We start from the raw sequence: 23,920 nt of genomic DNA, 5'->3' as shown, positions 1-23,920 counted from the left end.
AAAACAAGACTTAATATGTTCTGCTTCTGAAGTATTTTTTAGGGATGTTAATATGTTTTTAGTGGAAAGAAAAAATTACTCTGTAAGAAAATAATTTTTTGCATTGTGAACCCATCACTGTTCCATGGTACCACCACAGTATTTTTTAAGGAGGTCTGTGTCTTTAGTTCTGAGTAGTTATCTGCTCTCTGATCGTCTCATAGGTTTCTGGATGAAGTACCAGGTTCATCAGATCAGTTTTTCTCACAGTGGACGAGAGCAAAAAAACAAGAGACAATGAAAGCAGAGTCAGACTTCTACCTGGACACAAAGATCTCATCAGCAGATGAGCGGTAAGACTCACATAAATACACTGCCGAGTTTCATTTTAGGAGTGATGATGTGAATCCATCAGAATGTTCTCTTACGATGACAGGACGACAGCGAGAAGGAAAGCCGACCCCGGGCCGCAGTCCATGTCGGATGATGCTCGCAGGAAGTTTGGTGACGCTAAAGCCATCTCCTCAGACATGTACTTCAACAAACAAGAAAGCTCTGAGGTGTGTGAGGTCTGCTCACTGAGATCTTACAAATCCTCTATAAGTAGCATTTAATGTCTGTTATTTTATGAGTGTGTTCATTGTAGCAGAACTTCATCATAAGCGTGAAGAGTTTGTCATTGTCAGTCAGTCTGTGTGTTGCCGTTATTGTGTCTTCTGTCTGTACATTCATTGACATCTCAGATTAGACATTTAGTTTCAGGGTTTGTTGTCGCTCTCATTTGCAGTATGAAGTTTGGAATCGACTAGAGAATTTTTCAGGAAGTTCTGCAATCAGTTCAGCTGATCTGTTTGAAGAACCGAAGAAATCAGCACGTGAGTGTAATTTTAATGCTAGATCAAATACCAAAAATACTGAAAACTGATGATGTTGTATTTGAAGAAGAACTTTCTCTTAAGTAAATTGAAATGTTTACTGTTTTCAAAGTATTGCCACAAAGCTTTATTCATCATTAACATATGATTACTTACTGACCTTGACTGAGTAAAGTTACAGTGGCAAGAAAAAGTATGTGCACCCTTTCATTCTAAATCTAACTTACAGTAATGAACAAACACAATCTGTTTTAACTAAGAACACATTATTGTATTCTTGTACATATTGAAAACATCATTCAAACATTCACAGTGTAGGTTGGGAAAAAGTATGTGAACCCCTAGGCCCTAATGACATCAACAAAAGCTAATTCTAGTCAGGAGTTGGCAAACCTGGCATCAGATGAATGAAACAAGATTGGAGGTGTTTGTTGGAGCTACTTTGACTTATAAAAAACACTTGAACAATTTTGCTATTCACAAGAAACATCTGCTGACGTAGACCATGCCTCGCAAAAAAGAGATCTCAGAAGACCTACATTCAAGAATTGTTGCTTATCTCGAAGAGCTTAGATATTCATCGGTCCACAGTTAGACAAACTGTCTATAAATGGAGAAGATTTAGTACTGTGGGTACTCTCCCTAGAAGTGGCCGTCCAGCCAAGATGACTCCTAGGGAACACCACAGAATTCCCAGTGAGGTAAAAAAAAGATCCCTAGACTGACAGATAAAGACTTGAAGGAATCATTGGAACTAGTTAACATCTCTGTTCATGAGTCTACTATACGGAAAACATTAAACAACCATGGTGTCCATGGCAGGACACCACGAAGGAAGCCGCTGCTTTCCAACAAAAATAATGCTGCACGCCTGAAGTTTTCCAAAGACCAACTTGACACTCAACGATACTGGGAAAATGTTTTGTGGACTGATGAAACTGAAGTTGAATTGTTTGGGAAGAACACACAGCACTACGTATGGTGTAAAAAGGGCACCGCATGCCAACATGAAAACATCATCCTAACGGTGAAGTACGGTGGAGGGAGCATCGTTATTTAAGGCTGCTTTGCTGCTTTGGGGCCTGGACCATTTGCCATCATCGAGTGAAAAATGAATTCCCAAGTTTATTAAGATATCCTGCAGGATAATGTCAGGGTGGCTGTGCACCAGCTGAAGTTCAGTAGAAGTTGGGTGGTAGGACAATGACCCTAAACATTGAAGTAAATCCACTACAGAATGGCTTCAAAAAAGAAAATCCACCTGTGGAGGCTGGGGTGTGATCGAGCACCGGTCTGTGGAGAGTGAGGTCCTAGAAAGCTGAGTGGTTGAGGATTTACGCCTGTGCTAACACCTGTTTGTGTTTCCAGCGAGCTGTGGTGGAGATAAAAACGGAGGAGATGGCAGCAGACGAGAGAGAGAGAGTCGTGTTTGAACTGCCTGTGTTTGTGTGCCTGTGTCCAGAATGTGTTGCTAAAAAGCAACAAGAATAACCTACAAATAAAGAACTGTTTCACTGGAATGCAGTACGCCGTCTCTCGCTTCCTCCTTCCTTGGAACTAAGGGATTTGATACAGTGTTGCGGAGTCCCTCACAGATAAGTGACGAGTCTTTCAGGCATGCCTTTGACCAAGTGAGAGTAATTGATGGTCAACAGCTTCAGCCCAGCTTTGCGCTTTGCGCTTTCCTACCCCTAATTTTCAATTATTAAAGACCGGTTGTATCGGGTGACGCAGGATGCCCAAACAAAAGAATATGTTAGTTCCGAAAAGCCGCTGGGAAATGGTTTTCCAGGCGGCTCATTATAATCCGATAGCGGGACATTTAGGGCAAGATAAGACACTGAACCATCTCTTGGCCCATTTCTATTTGCCGGGCATTTCAGGGGATGTACACAGGTGGTGTGCAGTTGGTGAATCCACCTGCCACTCCAAAAGCGCCATTTCGCCCTCTTCCGTTGATCGAGGTCCCCTTTGAAAGAATTGGCACGAACCTCATCGGGCCATTAGAATGGATGGCACGGGGGCATTGCTTTGTATTAGTCTTGTTGGATTACGCAACACAAAACCCTGAAGCAGTGCCCCTGCACAACATTTCAGCATGCAGTGTTGCGGAGGCACTCTTTAAAATTATCTCCCGAGTTGGGATCCCGAAAGAGATCCTAACTGATCAGGGCACCTCGTTTATGTCACGTACACTCTGAACTTTATGAACTACTGGGGATTAAATCATTCCGCACCAGTGTTTACCATCCTCAGATGGATAGCCTGGTCAGGGATTTAATTGGACCCTTAAAAATATAGTTCGAAAGTTCATACACGAAGACACGTGAAATTGGGATTATTGGCTAGAACCCCTGTTATTTGCAGTACAAGAGGTCCCACAAGCCTCCACGGGGTTTCCCCCTTTTAATTACTTTATGGCCACAAGCCTCGGGGCATCCTAGATGTTCTGAGGGAAAATTGGGAGGCGGGACCTTCAGAGAGTAAGAACAAAATTCAATATGTTCTGGACCTGAGAGCAAAACTCCACACAATGGGGCAACTAACACAGGAGAATTTGCTCCAGGCCCAGGAATGACAGTCCCGGCTGTATAACGGGGCACTCAGCTACAGGAATTCTCACAAGGAGATGTTATTACCCACATTGAGCTCTAAATTGTTAGCCAAGTAGCAAGGGCCTTTTGAGGTCACACTGCGAGTTAGGGAAGTCGACTATGAGGTAAAACGAGCAGATAGAGGCATAGCACGGCAAATTTATCATCTGAATCTCCTAAAGCCATGGAGAGAGGTGGTACCCATGGCTTTGGCAATGGTCATCCCAGAGAGGGCAGAGTTAGGTCCGGATGTGGAATCAAAAACCCCATCAAACCACCCCTGTTCCCTGTGGAGACCACCTCTCACCGTCCCAAGCCAGTGAGGTTGCCAGGTTGCAAAAGGAGTTTTCCGACATGTTTTCATCTCTACCCAGTCGTATGAACCTCATAGAACACCACAATGACACGACTCCAGGAGTGGTGGTACATTCCCACCCCATCTGTTACTGGAACACAAAAAAAAAGTGGTCCGGGAAGAACTCACGCCCATGCTCGATATGGGTGTGATCGAGGAGTCCCACAGTGACTGGGCCAGTCCGGTGGTTTTGGTACCAAAATCTGACTGGAAGGTCCGGTTTTGGGCATTGACGAAATGCTCGATCGGTTAGGTGTGGCTCATTTTTTATTTGACACTGGATTTAACGAAGGGTTATTGGCAGATCCCCTTGACTCCCATGTCCTGAGAAAAAACGGCTTTTTCCACTCCATTTGGCTTACACCAATTCGTTACCCTTCTGTTAAGTTTGTTTGGGTCCCCGGCTACATTTCAATGACTCATGAACAAATTCTCCACCCGCACGCTGCATATCCAGCATCTGAGGGCTGTCCTGAGATCGCTGAGACGGGCGGGACTCACAGCGAATCCGAGGAAGTGTGCAATTGGATGGGTGGAAGTACGGTATCTGGGTTTTCACTTGGGTCATGGACAAGTGAGTTCCCAAATTGATAAAACAGCAGCTATTGTGGCTTGTCCGAGACCCAAGACCAAAAAGGAGGTTAGACAGTTCCTGGGGCTGGCTGGCTATTATCGTAGGTTTGTACCTAAATATTCAGATGTCACCAGCCCGCTGACTGATCTCACTAAAAAGGGAACACCAGACCTGGTCCAGTGGACGGAGCCGTGCCAACAGGCGTTTACACAAGTGAAAGCTGCACTCTGTGGTGGGCCACTCTTGCATTCCCCTGACTTCTCTCTCTCCCTTTTTTGTTACAGATGGATGCATTGGACAGGGGGTTGAGGACTGTACTATCCCAGGTAGTGGAGGCAGAGCAGTGCCCTGTGCTGTACATTAGTCGGAAGCTCTCGGTGCGAGAGACGAAGTACAGCACGATAGAAAAAGTGTGCCTGGCTATCAAATGGCCAGTCCTCACCCTCCGATACTACCTGCTTGGGAGGGCCTTCACCCTCTGTTCGGATCACGCCTTGCTCCAATGGCTTCACCGCATGAAGGATACCAACGCACGGATCACTCGTTGGCATCTGGCACTTCAGCCCTTTAAATTCGAGGTGGTCCACAGGCCAGGGGCCAGATGGCTGTGGCCAATTAAAGTAAAAATAAAGAACTGTTTCATTGGAACGCAATACGCCGTCTCCCACTTCCTCCTTCCCTGGAACTAAGGAATTTGTTACACCACCTTTTGGAGTGTCCCAGTCAGAGCGCACACCTTTACCCAATAGAGATGCTGTGGAATGACCTCAAGAGAGCCATTATAACCAGACATCCTAAGAATATGGCTGAGCTGAAGCAGTTCTGTAAGGAAGAATGGTCCAAAATTCCTTCTGAACGTTGTGCAGGTCTAATCTGCAGCTACCGAAAACGCTTGGTTGAGATTATTGCTGCCAAAGCAGGATCAACCAGTTAATAAATCCAAGGGTTCACTTGCTTTTTCCACATCACTGTGAATGTTTAATGAGATTATCTTAAGCACATTTTGTTTGTCTATAATTGTGACTTTGATGAAGATGAGATCACATTTTATGACCAAATAATGCAAAAAAACCAAAGGGTTCAAATAGTTTTTCTTGCCACTGCATATTCAAAATCCAGTAAACCTTGTAACTTTTGTACAATATGCACACGGGATGCTATGTAAAGTGATTAAACTTCTGAAATGTAATCTGGTACTAATTACAAAGTGTAATTAGTAATTATACTAAATAAACTTTTAGGTCATTAAATCTGATTACTTCTGGATTACTCCCTACATATTGTGATGAAAATGTAAATATTAATTTTATTCATTGATTAAATCAAAAAGAAACTCATTTGTCAGTCGCTGTGTGAAACCAAAGGCTCATGAAAAACAAACACTATTGTTCATTTTCTGAAATTAGGAATAGGACTATTTTTTTTAATCAAAAAATGTAATCATGTAATCCATTTAAAATGTGAGGTAATCTAATTACAAATCAAATCAAATCAAATCACTTTATTGTCACACAGCCATATACACAAGTGCAATGGTGTGTGAAATTCTTGGGTGCAGTTCCGATCAACATAGCAGTCGTGACAGTGATGAGACATATACCAATTTACAATAACATCAAATTAACACAACGCAATTTAAACATCTGTTATACACATAATTACACTCAACAATATACAAATAATACCATACACTGTACAGTATACAATACGCTGTTTTTTTTATTTTTTTACTATATAGATACACATTATTCAATAAAGATTAAAAATAAAAATAAAAAATAAATATATATATATAGAATGTACAGTATTGTACTGTATTGACATTCAGGCTGTCGGTTGATAGTCAGTTGTTAAGAGAGAACATAATATAATAACAGTAATATAATTTATGACAGTCCGGTGTGAGATAAAAGAGTAATAAAGTGCAGGGCTGATGTATTTTGATCGTGGGAGATCAAGAGTTCAGAAGTCTGATTGCTTGGGGGAAGAAGCTGTCATGGAGTCGGCTGGTGCGGGTCCTGATGCTGCGATACCGCCTACCTGATGGTAGCAGTGAGAACAGCCCATGGCTCGGGTGGCTGGAGTCTCTGATGATCCTCCGAGCTTTTTTCACACACCGCCTTGTATATATTTCCTGGAGGGAGGGAAGCTCACCTCCGATGATGTGTTTGGCAGTTCGCACCACCCTTTGCAGTGCTTTGCGGTTGTGGGCGGTGCTATTGCCGTACCAGGCGGAGATACAGCCAGTCAGGATGCTCTCCACAGTGCAGGTGTAGAACCGTGTGAGGATGTGGCGGTTCATTCCAAACTTCCTCAGCTGTCTCAGGAAGAAGAGGCGCTGATGAGCCTTCTTCACAACGACTTCAGTGTGGATGGACCATGTGAGTTCCTCAGTGATGTGGACACCCAGGAACTTGAAGCTGCTGACTCTCTCCACTGGTGCTCCATTGATGGTGATGGGACTGTGTTCTCTGTCCTTTCTTCTGAAGTCCACCACAAGCTCCATTGTCTTACTGACGTTGAGGGAGAGGTTGTGCTCCTGACACCAGTGTGTCAGAGTGTGCACCTCCTCTCTGTAGGCTGTTTCATCATTGTCAGTGATCAGACCTACCACCGTCATGTCATCAGCAAACTTAATGATGGCATTGGAGCTATGTGTTGCCACACAGTCATGTGTGTACAAGGAATACAGTAGTGGGCTGAGAACACAGCCCTGCGGGGCTCCAGTGTTGAGGGTCAGTGATGTGGAGATGTTGCTGCCTATTCTAACCACCTGGCGTCTGCTTGACAGGAAGTCCAGGATCCAGCTGCACAGCGAGCTGTTTAAGCCCAGAGCCCGGAGTTTCACATCAAGCTTGGAGGGCACTATGGTGTTAAATGATGAGCTGTAGTCTACAAACAGCATTCTCACATAAGTGTTCTTTTTTTCCAGGTGGGAGAGAGCAGTGTGTATTGTAGATGCAATGGCATCATCAGTGGAGCGGTTGTTGCGGTAAGCAAACTGCAGCGGGTCAAGATTGAGTGGCAATACAGAGCAGATGTAATCTCTGATTAGTCTCTCAAAACATTTGCTGATGATGGAGGTCAGAGCAACAGGACGCCAGTCATTTAAACAAGTTATTTTTGATTGTTTTGGAACAGGCACAATGGTGGATGTTTTAAAGCATGTGGGCACTACAGACAAAGAGAGGGAAAGGTTGAAAATGTCCGTAAAAACACCAGCCAGCTGGTTCGCGCACGCTCTGATGACGCAGCCCGGAATGCCGTCTGGGCCCGCGGCTTTGCGGATATTCACCCGTCGGAAGGATTGGGTTACATCCGCTACAGAGACGGAGAGTGAACTAACCTCTGTAGCTTCAGCCGCGAGAGCTCTCTCCGCGAGGGCGGTGTTATTTCCCTCGAAACGAGCATTAAAAGTATTTAGCTCATCCGGTAGAGAGGCAGCGGTGTTCATGGCGGAGTTTTTATTCCCTTTAAAGTCCGTGATGATGTTAATTCCCTGCCACATGCTTCTAGAGTTGGTGGTGTTAAACTGTCCTTCAATCTTGCTCCTGTACTGGTGTTTTGCTGTTTTGATAGTTTTTCGGAGGGCATAACTGGCTTGTTTATGCTCCTCCGCGTTCCCGGAATTAAAAGCGGAGGTCCACACATTAAGTGCCGCGCGAACATCGCTATTGATCCATGGCTTCTGATTCCGATAGATTCGTACAGTTCTGGTCGGAATCACTTCCTCTACGCACGTTCTGATGAAACACATTACGCTATCAGCGTAAAGCTCGATGTCGTCATCAGAGGCGGACCGGAACATCTCCCAGCCCGTGTGATCAAAACAGTCTTGTAGCATAGAGTCTGATTGGTCCGACCAGCACTGGATCGTTCTGAGGGTGGGTGCTTCCTGTTTCAATTTCTGCCTGTAAGCGGGCAGAAGCAGAATGGAAGAGTGGTCCGATTTGCCAACTGGTGGGCGGGGGAGGGATTTGTAGCCATCCCGGAACGGAGAGTAGCAATGGTCCAAAACCCGGTCCCCTCGTGTGTTGAAACTAATGTGCTGGTGATATTTTGGTGCGACTGATTTTAAACTGACTTTATTAAAGTCCCCGGTCACAATGAATGCGGCTTCAGGGTGCGCGGTTTCCTGCTTGCTTATTGTCCCATACAGTTCCTTGATTGCCCGGTCTGTGTCGGCTTGTGGGGGAATGTACACAGCAGTGATAATGACCGCTGTGAATTCCCTCGGTAGCCAGAATGGTCGACACAGAAGCATGAGAAATTCCAGATCAGGAGAACAGAATGACTTGATAGAATGTACGTTCCTCTGATCACACCAGGATTTGTTGATCATAAAACATACACCACCTCCTCTAGTTTTACCTGAGAGGTCTTTCGCTCTGTCCGCTCGGTGCATGGAGAACCCCGCGGGTTCAATGGCTGAGTCTGGAATCTCCGCAGACATCCAAGTTTCTGTTAGGCAGATAATGCAGCAGTCCCTTATCTCTCATTGGAAAGAGATCCGCGCTTTCAGCTCGCAGAGCTTGTTATCCAGAGACTGAACATTTGCCAGTAGAATAGTGGGTAGCGGGGTTCGATTTGTGCGGCGTCTTACTCTGATGAGAACGCCGGCTCTGTTTCCCCTTTTCCTCCTGCGTTTCCGCGGCCGTGCTGCCCAGACAAAGGGCTCCGCTTGCGTGTTTGTAAACAGCGGGTCGGCATTGAGGAATGTGTAGTCCGGTTTTCGGTGTGAGATCGCTGAATCAATGTCCAAAAGTGTTTGTCTGTCGTAGACAATAAGGCAGACAACATCCAAGACAAAAAACATAAGAACTGTTAACAAAACAAACAAAACATTGCTAAGTACTTGTACAAGTACTTGATTTTGTAATCTAATTACATAATATAGAATACATGTAATCCGAAACACTGGTAACTCAAAACCAGAAGTTCATCCACCTCAGAAAGACGATTCAGACACTACAGCTGAATAATAAACAGGTTTTACTGGATATTCATGTCGGGTGTTGTATTGATTTTGTCTTTATGTCAGCGTCCAGCAGCTCGTACAGGCTGAGTAACGTTTTGCCCAATGTACCAGACATGATGCAGTTTAAGAGCGGCGTGAGATCTGTGGCGGGAAAACTGTCGGTCATGGCCAGCGGAGTCGTGACATCTATACAGGTCTGTTTTCATCACATTCACACACCCTTTAAGCTTATTCTTACTTATATATACTTCTTTTCGTATGTATTTTTTATGTTATTTTAGTTCATTGTAGCTTTTTGGCCTGTGTCTGTACACACTGAACGTGACAATCACAGACAATCAGAACATATCTGATGTTTAAACGGGAGGATTTTAAACAAGTAAGATTTCACTCTGTGTGAAGACATTGACCAATACGTTTTCTTTCATTTCTTGTGGCTTGTCCCTAAACCTCAGATAACTTCATGGAAATTTAATGAGTCCAATAAAAAAATAATTACACCATTAATTTGAACTAATTATGTCCATTTATTCCCTGTTATGTCGAATATTTGTTTTTCCTCAACTGATTAAATATTTTTGTCTAAATTAACAATTGAAACGGGATTGTATTTTGCCATACAGCACCACAAAATGTCCAACTCATTGTTTTCGGATAACTTTCTTCCAGATCTGAAACATCAGCATCTTTTGTTGTTGTTTTCTGATCAATGATTTCATGCATGTTCAATATATGAGCATTAATCACTGTTTTTGTTTATATCACTGCAGGATCGTTACAGTACGTGAGCTGTTGAAGGATTCACATCACAGACACTACAACTGAATGAGTGATGAATGTAGTTATAATTGCATTATAATCATTGAATGCACATATGCAGCTTTATGAAGATTTACTGCAGCGGCTGGTTTACATATGAACTCTGCTGTGCTCAATTGATTATTGAAAGTTTATTGCTTATGAATTCATTGCTTTGGCATGTGGGGCACTTTTGGTTAGTTGGGCGTTGAGGTCAATTTATTTTCTGCTGCATTTATTTACTTCTGTGTAGTTGTTTGAGTTTTGTTGGTAATTATTTAAGATGGACTAGAATGGATCAAATGGCATTAGTTTTGCTCTTGCATCACTTAAAAAGGCCAAAAATCTCTTTATTTGAAGTCAAATGTTTGCACTCATTGCTGTTTGTCAAAGTGCACTATTTCAGCTACAGCTTATTGCCTACAAAAATATCATAAGATAAATTAAGTGCAATAGTGATCAAAAACACTGCACAATATTGCAGTTCTGATTGTTTAAAGCAAAAGGGATATTTGTATCTAGCGAGAGATATAGTAGATATAGATAGTGCTGAAGTTTACTCAACAGCTGCTTATGATATTAACTATGAGAACGGCTCATCACAGTGTTTATCTGGGATCACTTTCAGTGATTTTAGTTACTGTAAACATGAAGAATCTAGCAGTAAATACAACACTTTTGCAGAAGCATTGTCATTGATGGCTCCTTGTTACTTTGTGTTTTTTATGAACATTTATGAAGGGTCAGAATTTCCCTTCAGCTGGCGGCTGATTTATTTAGTTAACTTGTTTAATTCAATAAAGAACAGACTTGTTAAGCAACTAACCTTGTATTATTTTGAATCTTTCATAATATATAAACACATTTCATAGTTATTGCAATATGATAACATAGACAAGAAAAAAATGACTAGTAAGATTTATTTAAACTGTGCAAAGACTTAACATTTTTAAAATAAATTTTAATGGTATAAAATGAAGTAAAATCTACTTAACTTCATGACGTAATATTGAGTAAATTTAACTCACTTTTACTTCCAGATCTGATGAATGTGGTACTTCAATAAGCCACAGGGAAACATCATCACATTGAATTACTGGTGATACAAACAAGATACAACATTAAACCCTTTCCCTTAAAAATTTGTTATGTCATTTATCAGTTTAAAGTGTACCTCTTTAAATTTAGTGGCAATAGGAAATGTAAAATATGTAGATATGTAGGAATTACGTCAATAGATACAATTTATATTTGGCATTACAAGAGGCCTCTACTCAGAAAGACTTTTTTTTTTTTTTTGGTAGAACTATAACAGAATTTAATGTTGCATGATTTGATATGTAATAATTTCTCGCACTTTTGGCAGCTGATTGCACACTGCGCGTGACGGCTCATACAATCCTTCATTGAGTCACATTCACATTTCTGGACTTTTTGTGTCATTACAGACATATTTGAATAAACCCGTCATCTATTCATTCTAATCACTCATACTGAAATACAATTAAACTAAATGTCTTACGCGGGAAACAACAACCGACTGTGATTGGTCCATTCTGAGGAGCGATGTGAAATGTAACAGATTTCATGTGACATCGCCGTCAACTAACTGCTTTCATCAGCGGTCAGGATAATAATTCACACCTGATTTATGACTCTGACAAACTTAAAGAGACATAAAAGTACAAATACATAATTAAAAGGTAAAACAGGAGAATTATTTTTTAGACCCATTGCACCTGACCAATCAAAGACGACTTTCAGACCTCTAACCCCGCCCACATTGACGTAAGACTGGTATTTCTGTGCTGCTGCGTGGCGAGTTTAACTGACGAGAAACTTTGACAATATAACAGAGAATGACGTTTCTTTCTTAAATATCTGCACATTCTGAGGAGTATTAGTTCATATTGAGGTGCTGCGGTTCAAACATGCAGAACAGTGAAATTAAACAACGAAAAAAGACTTTAGACAACAAAGACAGAAGGACTGAACATGAGGATTGGAGGCAGAAAGTGGATAAAAACTCTTCAGATATGAAGAGCACAATGCTTGTCATGTCTCTGTGTGTTTCTGTCTTAATGATGTGGTGAGTTTACTCTTAATTAAAGGTTTAGATCATTTCTCTGTGTTGTGTTCATCAAAGCTGTTTCTTCCACAGGTTTCTTTTTCAACAGGACGCAAGGTTAGCAGATCTGAGAGAGAAATATGATGATTTGTATAAAAAGAGCAATATAATCCTGGACCTGGAAGCACAGATGTCTCAAGTGTCAGAAAAGGTTTGTATCATTCAAGCGTGTTTTATTACTGACCTACAGAAATATCTCTTATTCATGTTTTCATTCTGATGTTTGATTTTCTTCGGTGGAGAATAGCGTGAAGCCTCCACACGCGCTACATATCCGCGGTAACGCGCTCAACAAGTCACGTGATAAAATGAACGGATTGACGGTCTCAGACGTGGAGGCAACTGAGATTCGTCCTCCGCCACCCGCATTGAGGCGAGTCACTACGCCACCACGAGGACTTAGAGCGCATTGCGAATTAGGCATTCCAAATATTTGTGTCAAGAAATAATCACTTTTGATTGCACAGCCAAAAGTGAAGACATTTTTACACAAAATGTAACTAAAAACTGGACGCCATTCGCTGAATTAAACATGCCATGAAATGAAGTCACATGACAGCAATGTGTGTGTTCAATGTTTATTGTTGCATACTGTTTAAAACAATAGTATGCAGTATACAATATATATACTGCACAATACCACAGACTTGCACCAAAATCATAATTTTCTCTGTTGTGGAAGCAGCTGCAAGCGTCTGTGGACGATTATGATGGACTTCTGACCGCTGATACCATGGTAACCAAGCTGCAACAGGTCATCACCTTCATCCACAACACCACCACAGTGCTGCAGGAGGAGCAGGAGGCGTCTGTGCTCCATTATCAAACTATAAACAATCGCTTACGTAATATAACTGAAGTGTGGCAGAGAAAACTCGCAGCTGTAACCACTGACCTAAACACGTTAAAAACGGAGTCACGGTCTGTACACGCACGCATAACAGAACACGTCAACGATGTAGACGCACGTCTGCACATTCTGACCGAGCGTCTGCAGGAAGTGGAAGATGGTACGAAGAGGAACACGCGTGTTTTGGACCGCACTGAGGAGGAGGACGCTAAACACGTTCAGGATAATTTAGACTGGAATTCCAGACAGGTTTCTAAACTTCAGGAGCAGATCAAACTCCTCTACAAATCTGGTGATGAGCTTCAGAAAAGGCTGGAGAAGGTAACCCCTCGTGCACAGCAGTGGGAGACACAACTCCCTGCCGTAGAGGAGTCAGTGCGGTCAATGCTCAGACTCCGAGCGCAGTTCAGTGCGACTGAGACGAGGCTGCAGGAGCTGACGTTGCAGGTGCAGAGAACTGAGGATGAGATGTTGAAGACCTCGTCAGTGGTTCTCGAAGTCAAACAGGTCTTCAACACCTCGCAGGAAGTTCACAGTCATATGAGAGAACTGCCCCAAGAGGAGGCTAAACAGGAGAACAGAGATTTGGACTCTGGGAATGTGGACGATAAAATGGACCTCAGAGAAGAATGATGTGTAGGGACTGTTTCAGATGTCAGAGGTGACTGTAATCACAGGACATGGTGATGAATACTGTAACCTGTAAAAACTAGAAGCAGATTTTACAGAAACCGTCAGATATTGTGATTCTACAGAGCTCCTTAGAGGATAGGGAGGGGATTTATTTTCTGAAATAGTTTTGTGTTCCCTCGCAATAGTTTTACATTTCCTCACAGTAGTTTGATTTCCCTCGCAATAAGTTTTGCGCTTCATTGCAATAGGTTTGTTTCCTCGCAATAGTTTTGCACTCCTCACAATACCTTTATCCATCCCTTACAAAAAATAACCATGGTTTTCCTGCAGAAACCATGGTTGAACTATGGTAATTGTAGAAAAAACCATAGTAGCCACGAAATTTACCATGGTTTTACAACAGTAACCATATTTTAACCATCCGTGTTGAAACCGTAGTAATACAGGAAAACCAAAACATTGGTAATACAGATTATAATCATTCTGCCAAAAAAACATGGTCACTATGGTTTTACCACAAACATGGTTCAAATATGGTTACTGTAGTAAAACCATTATCAAAAAATGTAATAAGTGATGAATAAAGGTATTGTGAGGGAATACAAAACTATTTCAGAAAAGAATTTGCCTCCCTGTCCTCTAAGGGCACTTCATGATTCAGTGAAGATTAACAAACTAGATTTATGTGTCTCTATCTACTGTAACATGATTACTCATTTTTGTTCATTACAGTTGTTATTTCACTTTTACTTGAATTTAAAGTTTAGATTTGTCTTTAATATGTAATAGTGATGTAGTTACAGATCACTACAACACCTAATTTACAAAAATAATATTGATTACACAAATCTAATACAAAGAACCACAACGATAATTCTGAAGCCCACAACTGATTCACACTTTCACAAGTCGTTGGTTCTTAAAGCATGTGTTTTAATCTGTTCCCCCTCAACCGATTATTGATTTAATGTTCCTGGTTATATTGTGCACAATTCATCATTGCACGTTATGTTTGTCTTCATAATCTTTAATCAAAATGTAATACCTTGCTCTGCCTCTGAAATGAACCTTGGCTGCACTGCAGGGAAGATGTTGTTAACCAAATGTCCATTTTACATTTGATATGGGCTTTATCCAGTTTCTAAAATTTGCACTAAACACAAGGAAGCTAAGGCAAACTCCATTGACTGTTATCATTTTTGTGCCAAAGATTGTCATTTCACATCTAGTCAGATGCATACCTGCAACTCCCACAACTTGCCAGAGGTCATGACCTCCAGTCCTCATGTCTAATATATTTGACCTGTATCAGATTGAATCCTTTGGGTGGATATATACTCGCCTCAAATACAGTCAAGTATTGTTTCTCAGCTGTAATTCTCAGCATTTCTTTAACTTATCTTGTTATCCTTTCCATATATGGCTTCTCTCTTTTGGATGTTGTCTTTGATTTGATTCATGTTGACTCTTGCCCTGGATTTGGTATAGTATTTTGTGTACTAGATATTGTTTCAATAAAACACAAAGATGGAATAATTTTTACCTTTGATTAACTTGGTCAAATTGTCAAGCTGTAAATTAGACTGCATGTCACTGAATGCACATTTTTGATTAAGAATGATTGTACTTATGAGATGAGTGCACATTAACCTCTCAGAAGGATTGAAAGGACCAAAACATGAACGAGAATGCTTCTAGTGTGTTGTTGTGTTCCATAATGTGTCCGAGTGCAATTCATGATGCAACGCAAGTACAGTATGCGTTGCATTCTCTGTATTGCCGTAAGGGGTACTATAGTAGACGTTAGTGTAAACTTCTATGGTCAGTTTTCTCTTTCTGGTCAACAACAACTATCATGAAGAAACAGTTTAAAGAGAATCTTTCAGAGTGACTTAATTAAACTGTTGATGTTTATAGCTAGCTGAATAATAACCTATCTGGTTTAATGTCACATTTGAAGGAAGCTTCATTGCCCCGTTGGGATTTGTTACCACCTCATCATTGCTGTAACGCATGTAAAGTAAGTTCAATGGGAGTGCGCACTTGCAATGTTCTGGCCAAGTATTCACATCTGTATTTGCGTACTTGTGTATGTTTCTGGCCTAAGTCATCCCTTCTGGACCTCTTTGTGTCTGAAGTACCTACTCTAAATCTCGTGTCCTCCCTTTTCTGTGTAATTCTCTAGTGTGAGAGTGTTCAGACACTGATGTCCAGTATGGAGAAAACATCACCCATCTCCCAGTTGGAGAGTTTGGATGTGGAGGTCACTCAACTGAAGCAGATCTTCTCAAGCCTTACTGGACAACGGCAGCAACTCCAGGAAAACCTGACTGATCTCATTCAGGCTGTGGAGCGCATGGAGAACAGAACTGCGGTGATCTCCAGTGATGTGGTGTCTAAGGTAGCCTCTATCCGTACAGATGTGAGGCGCATGGGTGGACTGGAGAGTGAGGTCGACGAGCTTCTTAGCCAGACAAACACCCTAGAGGAGAAGGTCACTCAGGCTGAGAAGCTCATGGTCAAACGCATTGGCGATCTGCTGGTGAGTAGCATCGACCGTGTTTCCAGTCTGAAGAGCTCCACAGAAAGGAATGCTCAGAGATTAGATCAGATAGGCAAATTCATTCAAGAGCTTTTCACGGCCAACAGAAAACTTTCTGAACGAATCTTGGTGATCGAGAGCAGTCAGGCCAAGCTGTTAAAGATGACAACCTTTGCAGGTGACCTGAAGCCCAAAGTCCTCACTATCAGACAAGACTTTGCCATAATAGAACCAAAACTAGCAGACCTGACACTGAGGATCGGTCATCTGGCTGAAGATATGATGAAAACCGAAGGAGAAATTGCACAGATTAAAAGTTTAGCTAACCGTATAGCACATGTTGACTTGAGCCAGCATCTGGAAGACTTTACAGAAACGAAACGTGAGACATTGGACCAGTATGACCAACTGACACCTTAAAAGCATGTGCTGTTCAATAAAGAGTTTAGTCCAGGGGTTCTCAACCTTTTTGTCTGCAACCCATTCTTAATGTTACAAAATGTTTGCAACCCACCCTACCACACCCATAGTTTCAGTATCTCATAATGATGTGTATAGTTAAAAGAAGTCCAACTTAGTCTCGATAGCCCTGTGTTTTGCCAAGTCTCGCGCTTAAGCCCTCGATTACGAACAGCGATCCAAATTTGTTTACCAAAATAGAGTCGCGACCCAAGTTTGAGAACCTCAGATTTAGTCATGTTCTAATAACGTTTGAATCAGTTGTGCATTGAGATAAAAATGTCACTCCTGGAATACACTGTCAAATTATGTTAAATCATAAAAATCATATGATTTTTGTAAGCATTTGTGAATAATTTATTCCTAAGTGTCCTAAATAAAATTTGAAACTAAACTCTTGATACAAGCAATATTTTTAGAAGTAGTGTGGCAGTACCATGGTACAATGGTATCAGATGGTAATACCATTGTACGTTGGTACTGAAAGTCATAAACTGTACCATGGTATTTATTACTTCAGAGAATAGCACATTTTTTCAATGGTACATGTCCAAAAAAATAAAACAACAACATGGCATTACGTACCATGGCACTAAGATACTTTTTTGTACGTGTGATTTTATTACATTCAAGAACTAGAACAGACCATTTGAATTGCTTTGTGAGTGCAATCTCTGGACTTACTGTCAATATGTGACCTCTCAAAGGTCAAACGGTAATGACATATTTATATGTGGCTTAGGTAAAGACATGTAGCAATCAGTAAAACTCTTTACTGTGTCAACAAAATAATGAACTAATTAGACATCCTTTGGTATTCTTGATGTTTGCCAACCCAATCACTGAAAGACTGATCTAAAACAGACATATTAGTATTATTCATATGACAAACTATCTGAACTACTACATTTTTAGGTGGAGTATCAATGGTACATTTTACATGAACAGCAAAAACTAGACAAATCTCAAACACACTACTTAACCAGATAAGTTAATATCAGGCAGAAGAATGTTTAGATTAAGGACTATATTTTAAGGCAAGTGTTTTGCAAGGCGATTCTTGAGACAAAACAGCCAACATGACTGGAAAAATAAATGTATGTATCAAAGAATTATTTTGGATTAATCTGTTAACCTCAACTAAGAATGAATTGAGACTACAGGATGATTTTAAGATCCATCTTCTAAATTGATACCACAGTCAGACAAGAAGATCTGCCTGTGTTGACTAAATACGTGGCCATTTTGTTTTTCTGATGTGCTGGCGACTAAGATTTAACAAGATCTACTTCAAATGAGAGACTTTATCTAAAATCCCAAACAATTTCTTTACAATTTCTATGAAGGCGCGGCATGGAGAATCAGTAGCTAACACTGTCAAACCACAACAAGAAGGTCCTGGGTTCGAGTCCTGCCTTTGCCCAAGGTAGCTGGGATAGGCTCCAGCACCTAGTGTGACCCTGCATAGGGGCAGTGGCTATAGAAAATGAATGGATGGATATCTGTGGCAGAGTTAACATATCATGGTTGTCATTATTGTGATCAAATTAAGGGAAAATCAAATAAAAAGGTACATTTGTGTGAAGAACATGGAAGTGATCATCTCTTTACCCATCTTTATCAGAATATCCTGTATTGTGTAGCATGTGAACAGAATAATGAAATCATTGTTTTATTACAGTTCTTGTAAACATTTATCTAAAAAAAAAATTACTTAATTTTAACATTTTTAAGTTACATATTGAATGACTTGCTCTCCAATTACATAAAGGAAATTGTACTAATAAATGTAATTATATACAGAAATGTATAATTTATACAGATATTTTATTCTAATTTGATTAGGTAATGATATTCACACATTAGTTTTAAAGGTTTTTAACTTTTTAATGGAAAACAACTGCAATTGTGATACATTCAGAAACTGCATTTGGATTATTGAAAAACTGAACAGAGAAAAACTACAATGCAGTGCAAATTGTAGATAGAAGAAACAGCAGTTCACAAATTCATCCTTCTTATAAGAAGCTCATAAGATCTCATTATGGATTCATTTTCACATTTCTACCACCCACAGCAATTCCCCATCATGAATTACTCCTTTTCCTATAGCTCATCTCATTCTTGTTCATGTCCATCTAGTTGTTCATACGAACTCTCTGTGGTGCTTTCAAGTTCTTGCGGTGGTCCTTCCAGCCTCTGTTCCACAGCCTCTAGTCTCACCTGGATCTCATCTAGAGCCGATACACTCGTCTGAAGCTCCTCCAGACTGCTCTTAAACCCTTTCAAATCATCTCTCAAGGTCTGTCTGTCCTTCTCGGATGCTGTCTTGTAGTCGGTCAGCAAGCTCTCATGAGATTCATACTTGAACACAAGAGCGTCCACTCTAATCATCTGCTCTGATAATGAAGATGCCAAGAGCTCCTCGCTGTCCTCCACAGACTTCACTCGGACCTCCATGTCATCTCCTCTTTTCTCCACCTTGAGTAGTTCGGCTCTGAGTTCAGTCTCCAGGCTCTGAAGTGCCTCGTTGGACTGGTCCTGCTTGTCGTTGAGGGTCTGAAACTGGTCTGATGCGGCCTGGATGCTGGCTCGAGCTGTGGACACCTCCTCCCGTAAGGCTCCTACGGTGCTTTGCACGAGTGACCTCACTGTGTCGATTTCCTCGGACACTGACACCACCTCCTTGTTCCTGGTCTGAAGCTCGGCGCCAACTGATGCGATCTGCTCCCTGAGCACCGCCATGTTGCCCTCGGCCACCTCATTTGCGGTGTTGAGGTTCGTCACAGCGCTGTTGATGGACGATAGCTCCTGCTTGAGGAATGCGGGTGTCTCCTGCTCCTCCACACGAGTTTTCAGCTCACTCAGTTCAGTCTTGTACTGGCTCTGCTGCCCGGCGAACTCCGCCACGCCCTCGGCGATGGAGCGACTCAACTGAGCCAGACGCTCCTCAAGAGTCCGCTCCAACGAGGAGATGTCCTTCTCCCGAGCGTCCTTCACATCCTGAATGCCTTCTCTGAGATCATGAAAGATCTTGTTCTGGAGGTTCTGCAACGTTTCCTCAATCCGTTGGGTCTCAGCTTCTCCTTTCTGTACTGCACGGCTTGTGCTTTCCAGATCAGTCTTAGCACTGACCACTGCTGCCTCCAAACCCTCCACAGATGCCTTTACGGACCTTATCTAGACACAGAGAGAGAGATTTAACAACGATGTGTAATGGTAAATTTCAGAAGGATCTAGAATATCTACAACACTTCAAAAGTTGGTCTTATTTAGAGTCCAATTATTTTCAGAGGTAATCAACATTAAGCCACAAATGCCATCGACTGAGCTTAACTTGCATTGATCCTGGGATATTCCTTTTTAATGACGATAACAAAGACTTTTTTTAAAAGGTGAAACCACGAAACAAAGTCTATTTATACATGTACAGAGAGAGTTTCTTTCTTGAATACAAGTAGAGCGTACAGTGTGACTGTTTACATGCTGTTGTTCTGGCTCACCCTATGCAAAGTGTGTGATCACACAAACTGGCCAGCAGTGTCTCCTCAAATCATTCAAGGCCATTTGTGTGGATTTTAATCATGTGTCAGACATCATATAGCAGAACTCTGGAGTGGTATGAAGGTTTTCCCAGCTGACTCAACACATCTGAACATTTCTGGACCTTAACAGATTATGACTTCTCCAGTGTCCTGAACAACATCAGGACATCAGGACAGTGCTTTATTAAACAACAGGACAGTATGAACAATATAAACCAATGCATTTATACTTCTCATTTCATGCTGTATGTCTCACAAATGCATTTTATTTCATTCGCAGCTGAATTTCTTCTTGAATAAATATATTCTGCTTTTGAAATATTTCACTAGATCCTTGTTGCGTTTGATGCTTCTGGAAAACTCCTGAAGAACTCAAGCAGAATCTCCTCAGCCAATCACAGAAGAACACATCCTCCTGAGGGTTTCTAGGGGTTTTGCCATTTGAACTGGAACTTAATTTTCCTCTGAATTAGTTTGTGAAGTTTTATGCGTAATCTGGGTGGAGATGTTCAAACATTAACCACCTCTATTATAGAGTACACATTCATTTACACAGCCATGGTTGTTTTCAATTAATTTCATCATTTTGATTGCACCTTTACACAGATGCGTGTGAAAGTCTCTCAGTAAAGATTCATTCGTTCATGTTTAAACATGAATAAGTGAAATGCATCACCTGTTGAAGCGCATGCTCCACTTCATGTGCCACAGCTGCACACTTCTGTGCGGATTCTTCATGTCTGACGCTCATCTGTTTGACTTCTGATAATGTTTGCTGGATATAAAAGGATGCAAACGCCGCTCCTGCCGCCAGCGCCAGATAAAATACCGCCGATATGAACTTTATTAGCCCGCTCGATCCGGATCTGGGACTCTCCGCTTTTGGGGGTTTCTTCGCCACGTCATCTGTCTGCTGTGCGGGGCTTCTGTCGTTCGGATGGGAATTGTTCTTATTTCGGTTTTTCGCAGTCATCGTGTCCAGATGCGGCCGTGCTTTCCGATGTTCTTTTAAAGATCCTTCAGCGTTAACATGACGTCATGAAGCGTTGTGGATGATACACTGAAAGGGGCGGATTCGCGTTTTGCTCTCCACATTGTAAACTCTATGCACATAAAGAGTTTTTACTACATTTGAAGAAACGAAATAGAGACTAACATGTTTGTTTACTTTTAACATGTGTTTTGCATTGCTTATTGCTTTTAAACTATGTGAAACTTTAGAAATAAAATCATATCTTTTGTTATAGTTTAATGCTGCCTGATAAAGAGATATACTGTATAGCACTGATGCTGCATCATGAAGTAGCCTACTGTTTTAAACTGATTTGTTCTTGAGCATTAAAGCATGTTGAATGTAAAGGCATTTTCTCCTGTGTTTGTTCCACCCTTCTTCCGACGTGGCACTGATTCCCCATCCACTCATCTTTTACTCGTTTGTTTTAAAGGGATAGTTCACCCAAAAATGAAAATTCTCTCATTATTTACTCATCCCAGATGTGTATGACTTTCTTTCTTCTGCAGCAGACAAATGAAGGTTTTTAGAAGAATATTTCACCTCTGTAGGTTCAAGCAATGCAAGTGAATGGTGACCAGAACTTTGAAGCTCTAAAAAGCACATAAAGACAGTATAAAAGTAATACTTATGAATCCAGTGGTTTAATGCTGCCTTCATGTGCTATCGGCATTATCCTATATCCCACTTCTGAAGTTATAGTTATGAGTACATCACGTTCAAGTGCTTTGTTGTCAGAAAAAAATGTTCATTCATATATATTTCTTGAGGAACTTTTATTTTGACACCATAAAAAATATTACTCAGCTTGTGGACGATAATGGCATTTTGGCCAAATACAAGCTATTTTTACAGTGTAAAAATGTGCAATATGCATCAAATGGTTGCTGATATACATAAATGAATATGACCAAAATCATAAGCGCTAACAATTAGCTGTATTTAGAAAAATAAATAAAACCTGTCATTCACTACAGAAACTGTACTCTCCTCCGCCATGTTGAAAGTTTACAACTCCTCCCACCTCAGAAACTCGGGTATCAAAAGACTTTCCCAATCATAATTACGACTTGAGGGATCATTCATGTGCAACTTCCAAGTGGGAAACTCATATTTATGATAATTCCGATAGCACGTGAAGACAGCATTAATCCATGTCTTCAGAAGTGATATGATAGGTATGGGTGAGAAACAGATCAATATTTAAGTCCTTTTTTACTATAAATCTCCACTTTCACTTTCATATTTTGAAATTTCACTGGGTGCAAGCAATCAAAGAAGAATAAAAAACATGTCAGTGTAATTTATAATACTCTAAAAATGCACCAGTTAAAATAAATAACAAATACTCATTATGAGATTAAGATATTGTACATTATGGGATTTTTCAACTAAAAAGACTTATCATTCATATATCAGAATCAGAATCAGCTTTATTGCCAAGTATGCTTACACATATAAGGAACTTGTCTTGGTGACAGAAGCATCCAGTGTACAATACAACAACAAGACTGAGACAATAACAAAAATATAGAATAAAAATAAAAGTGAATATAAAATAAAATATATATGGAAATACACAATAGGACAATATATATACACCTATGTACAATATACAAATCTGTTATATAAAAAAGCAAGGGAATGTACTGGCAGAAGAGGTGTGGTATGTTGTATAAATATAAAAAGACTAAACTGTGTATTGCACATAGTTATTGCTCAAAGTTTAACTGTTCATGAGATGGATAGCCTGAGGGGAAAAAACTGTTCCTGTGACTGACGGTTCTGGTTCTCAGAGCTCTGAAGCGTCGGCCAGAAGGCAACAGTTCAAAAGGGTAGTGGGCAGGGTGAGTGGGGTCCAGAGTGATTTTTCCAGCCTTTTTCCTCACTCTGGAAGTGTATAGTTCTTGAAGGGGGGGCAGGGGGCAACCAATAATCCTCTCAGCAGTCCGAACTGTCCTTTGTAGTCTTCTGATGTCTGATTTCATAGCTGAACCAAACCAGACAGTTATTGAAGTGCAGAGGACAGACTCAATGACTGCTGAATAGAACTGTATCAGCAGCGCCTGTGGCAGGTTGAATTTCCTCAGCTGGCGAAGGAAGTAAAACCTCTGCTGGGCCTTTTTCACAATGGAGTCAATGTGTGTCTCCCACTTCAGGTCCTGTGAGATGGTAGTGCCCAGGAACCTGAATGACTCCACTGCTGCCACAGTGCTGTTTAGAATGGTGTGGGGGGTCAGTGTTGGGGTGTTCAACACCGTTCTGAGCGTGTTCAGCTCAAGGTTGTTTTGACTGCACCAGACACCTAGCTGTTCAACCTCCCTTCTGTATGCAGACTCATCGTCATCTCGGATGAGGCCAATGACAGTAGTGTCGTCTGCAAACTTCAGGAGCTTGACAGAGGGGTCCTTGGCGATGCAGTCATTGGTGTAGAGGGAGAAGAGTAGTGGGGAGAGCACACATCCATGGGGGCACCAGTGCTGATTGTACAGGTGTTGGAAGTGAGTTTCCCCTGTCTCACAAGCTGCTGCCTGTCCATCAGAAAGCTGGTAATCCACTGACAGATAGACAAGGGAACAGAGAGTTGGTGTAATTTAT

The 23,920-nt window shown here is 41.2% G+C and overlaps 3 protein-coding genes across 10 annotated transcripts in view; 2 read left to right on the top strand and 1 right to left on the bottom strand.

The window, feature by feature from the left end:
* The window catches only part of arfgap3 (ADP-ribosylation factor GTPase activating protein 3), a 28,007-nt gene extending 17,033 nt beyond the window's left edge, over positions 1–10,974 (top strand). For 2 of the 6 annotated variants that reach the window (XM_051688741.1, XM_051688740.1), the window contains exons 12-16: positions 204–332; positions 416–539; positions 767–854; positions 9,419–9,549; positions 10,126–10,974. In XM_051688741.1, coding sequence (XP_051544701.1) covers positions 204–332; positions 416–539; positions 767–854; positions 9,419–9,549; positions 10,126–10,143 — 490 coding nt within the window. In that variant the 3' untranslated portion in view covers positions 10,144–10,974. Of the gene's footprint in view, positions 1–203; positions 333–415; positions 549–766; positions 855–4,661; positions 5,520–9,418; positions 9,550–10,125 lie in introns of those variants that run through there. The other 4 variants (XM_051688739.1, XM_051688738.1, XM_051688743.1 and 1 more) reach the window with 3 other exon arrangements.
* A 759-nt stretch (positions 10,975–11,733) lies between these two features.
* Positions 11,734–17,365, top strand: ikbip (IKBKB interacting protein). 3 transcript variants are annotated; one of them, XM_051688771.1, is made up of 3 exons: positions 11,734–12,242; positions 12,315–12,432; positions 12,964–15,886. In XM_051688771.1, exons 1-3 carry the CDS (start codon positions 12,085–12,087, stop codon positions 13,762–13,764), a joined length of 1,077 nt encoding a protein of 358 aa, XP_051544731.1. In that variant the 5' UTR covers positions 11,734–12,084; the 3' UTR covers positions 13,765–15,886. The 3 variants fall into 3 exon arrangements, with proteins under 3 accessions (XP_051544731.1, XP_051544732.1, XP_051544733.1); XM_051688772.1 differs by having other exon boundaries at positions 11,742–12,242; positions 12,967–15,884; XM_051688773.1 differs by lacking the exon at positions 12,964–15,886 and adding an exon at positions 15,950–17,365 and having other exon boundaries at positions 11,754–12,242.
* Positions 17,366–18,631: 1,266 nt separating this feature from the next.
* Positions 18,632–21,635, bottom strand: ckap4 (cytoskeleton associated protein 4). Its single transcript, XM_051688753.1, has 2 exons — positions 20,987–21,635; positions 18,632–19,945 (listed from the first exon to the last, which is right to left on the bottom strand). Exons 1-2 carry the CDS (start codon positions 21,281–21,283, stop codon positions 18,884–18,886), a joined length of 1,359 nt encoding a protein of 452 aa, XP_051544713.1. The 5' UTR covers positions 21,284–21,635; the 3' UTR covers positions 18,632–18,883.
* Positions 21,636–23,920: the final 2,285 nt, after the last annotated feature.

Source organism: Myxocyprinus asiaticus, chromosome 45 (genome assembly GCF_019703515.2).
Source record: "Myxocyprinus asiaticus isolate MX2 ecotype Aquarium Trade chromosome 45, UBuf_Myxa_2, whole genome shotgun sequence".
In the NCBI taxonomy this organism is placed as follows: Eukaryota; Metazoa; Chordata; class Actinopteri; order Cypriniformes; family Catostomidae; genus Myxocyprinus; species Myxocyprinus asiaticus.
The sequence above is the reverse complement of the archived record's forward strand: the minus strand, read 5'-3'. Positions and strand labels throughout refer to the sequence as shown.

Bases quoted from the DNA above. Each gene is read 5' to 3' on its own strand.
- ikbip (XM_051688771.1), top strand. From the start codon at position 12,085: ATGCAGAACAGTGAAATTAAACAACGAAAAAAGACTTTAGACAACAAA. The intron at 12,243-12,314 runs GTGAGTTTACTC...TTTCTTCCACAG, and splicing joins GTTTCTGTCTTAATGATGTG to GTTTCTTTTTCAACAGGACG. The intron at 12,433-12,963 runs GTTTGTATCATT...CTGTTGTGGAAG, and splicing joins TGTCTCAAGTGTCAGAAAAG to CAGCTGCAAGCGTCTGTGGA.
- ckap4 (XM_051688753.1), bottom strand. From the start codon at position 21,283: ATGACTGCGAAAAACCGAAATAAGAACAATTCCCATCCGAACGACAGA. The intron at 19,946-20,986 runs GTGATGCATTTC...CTCTGTGTCTAG, and splicing joins TGGAGCATGCGCTTCAACAG to ATAAGGTCCGTAAAGGCATC.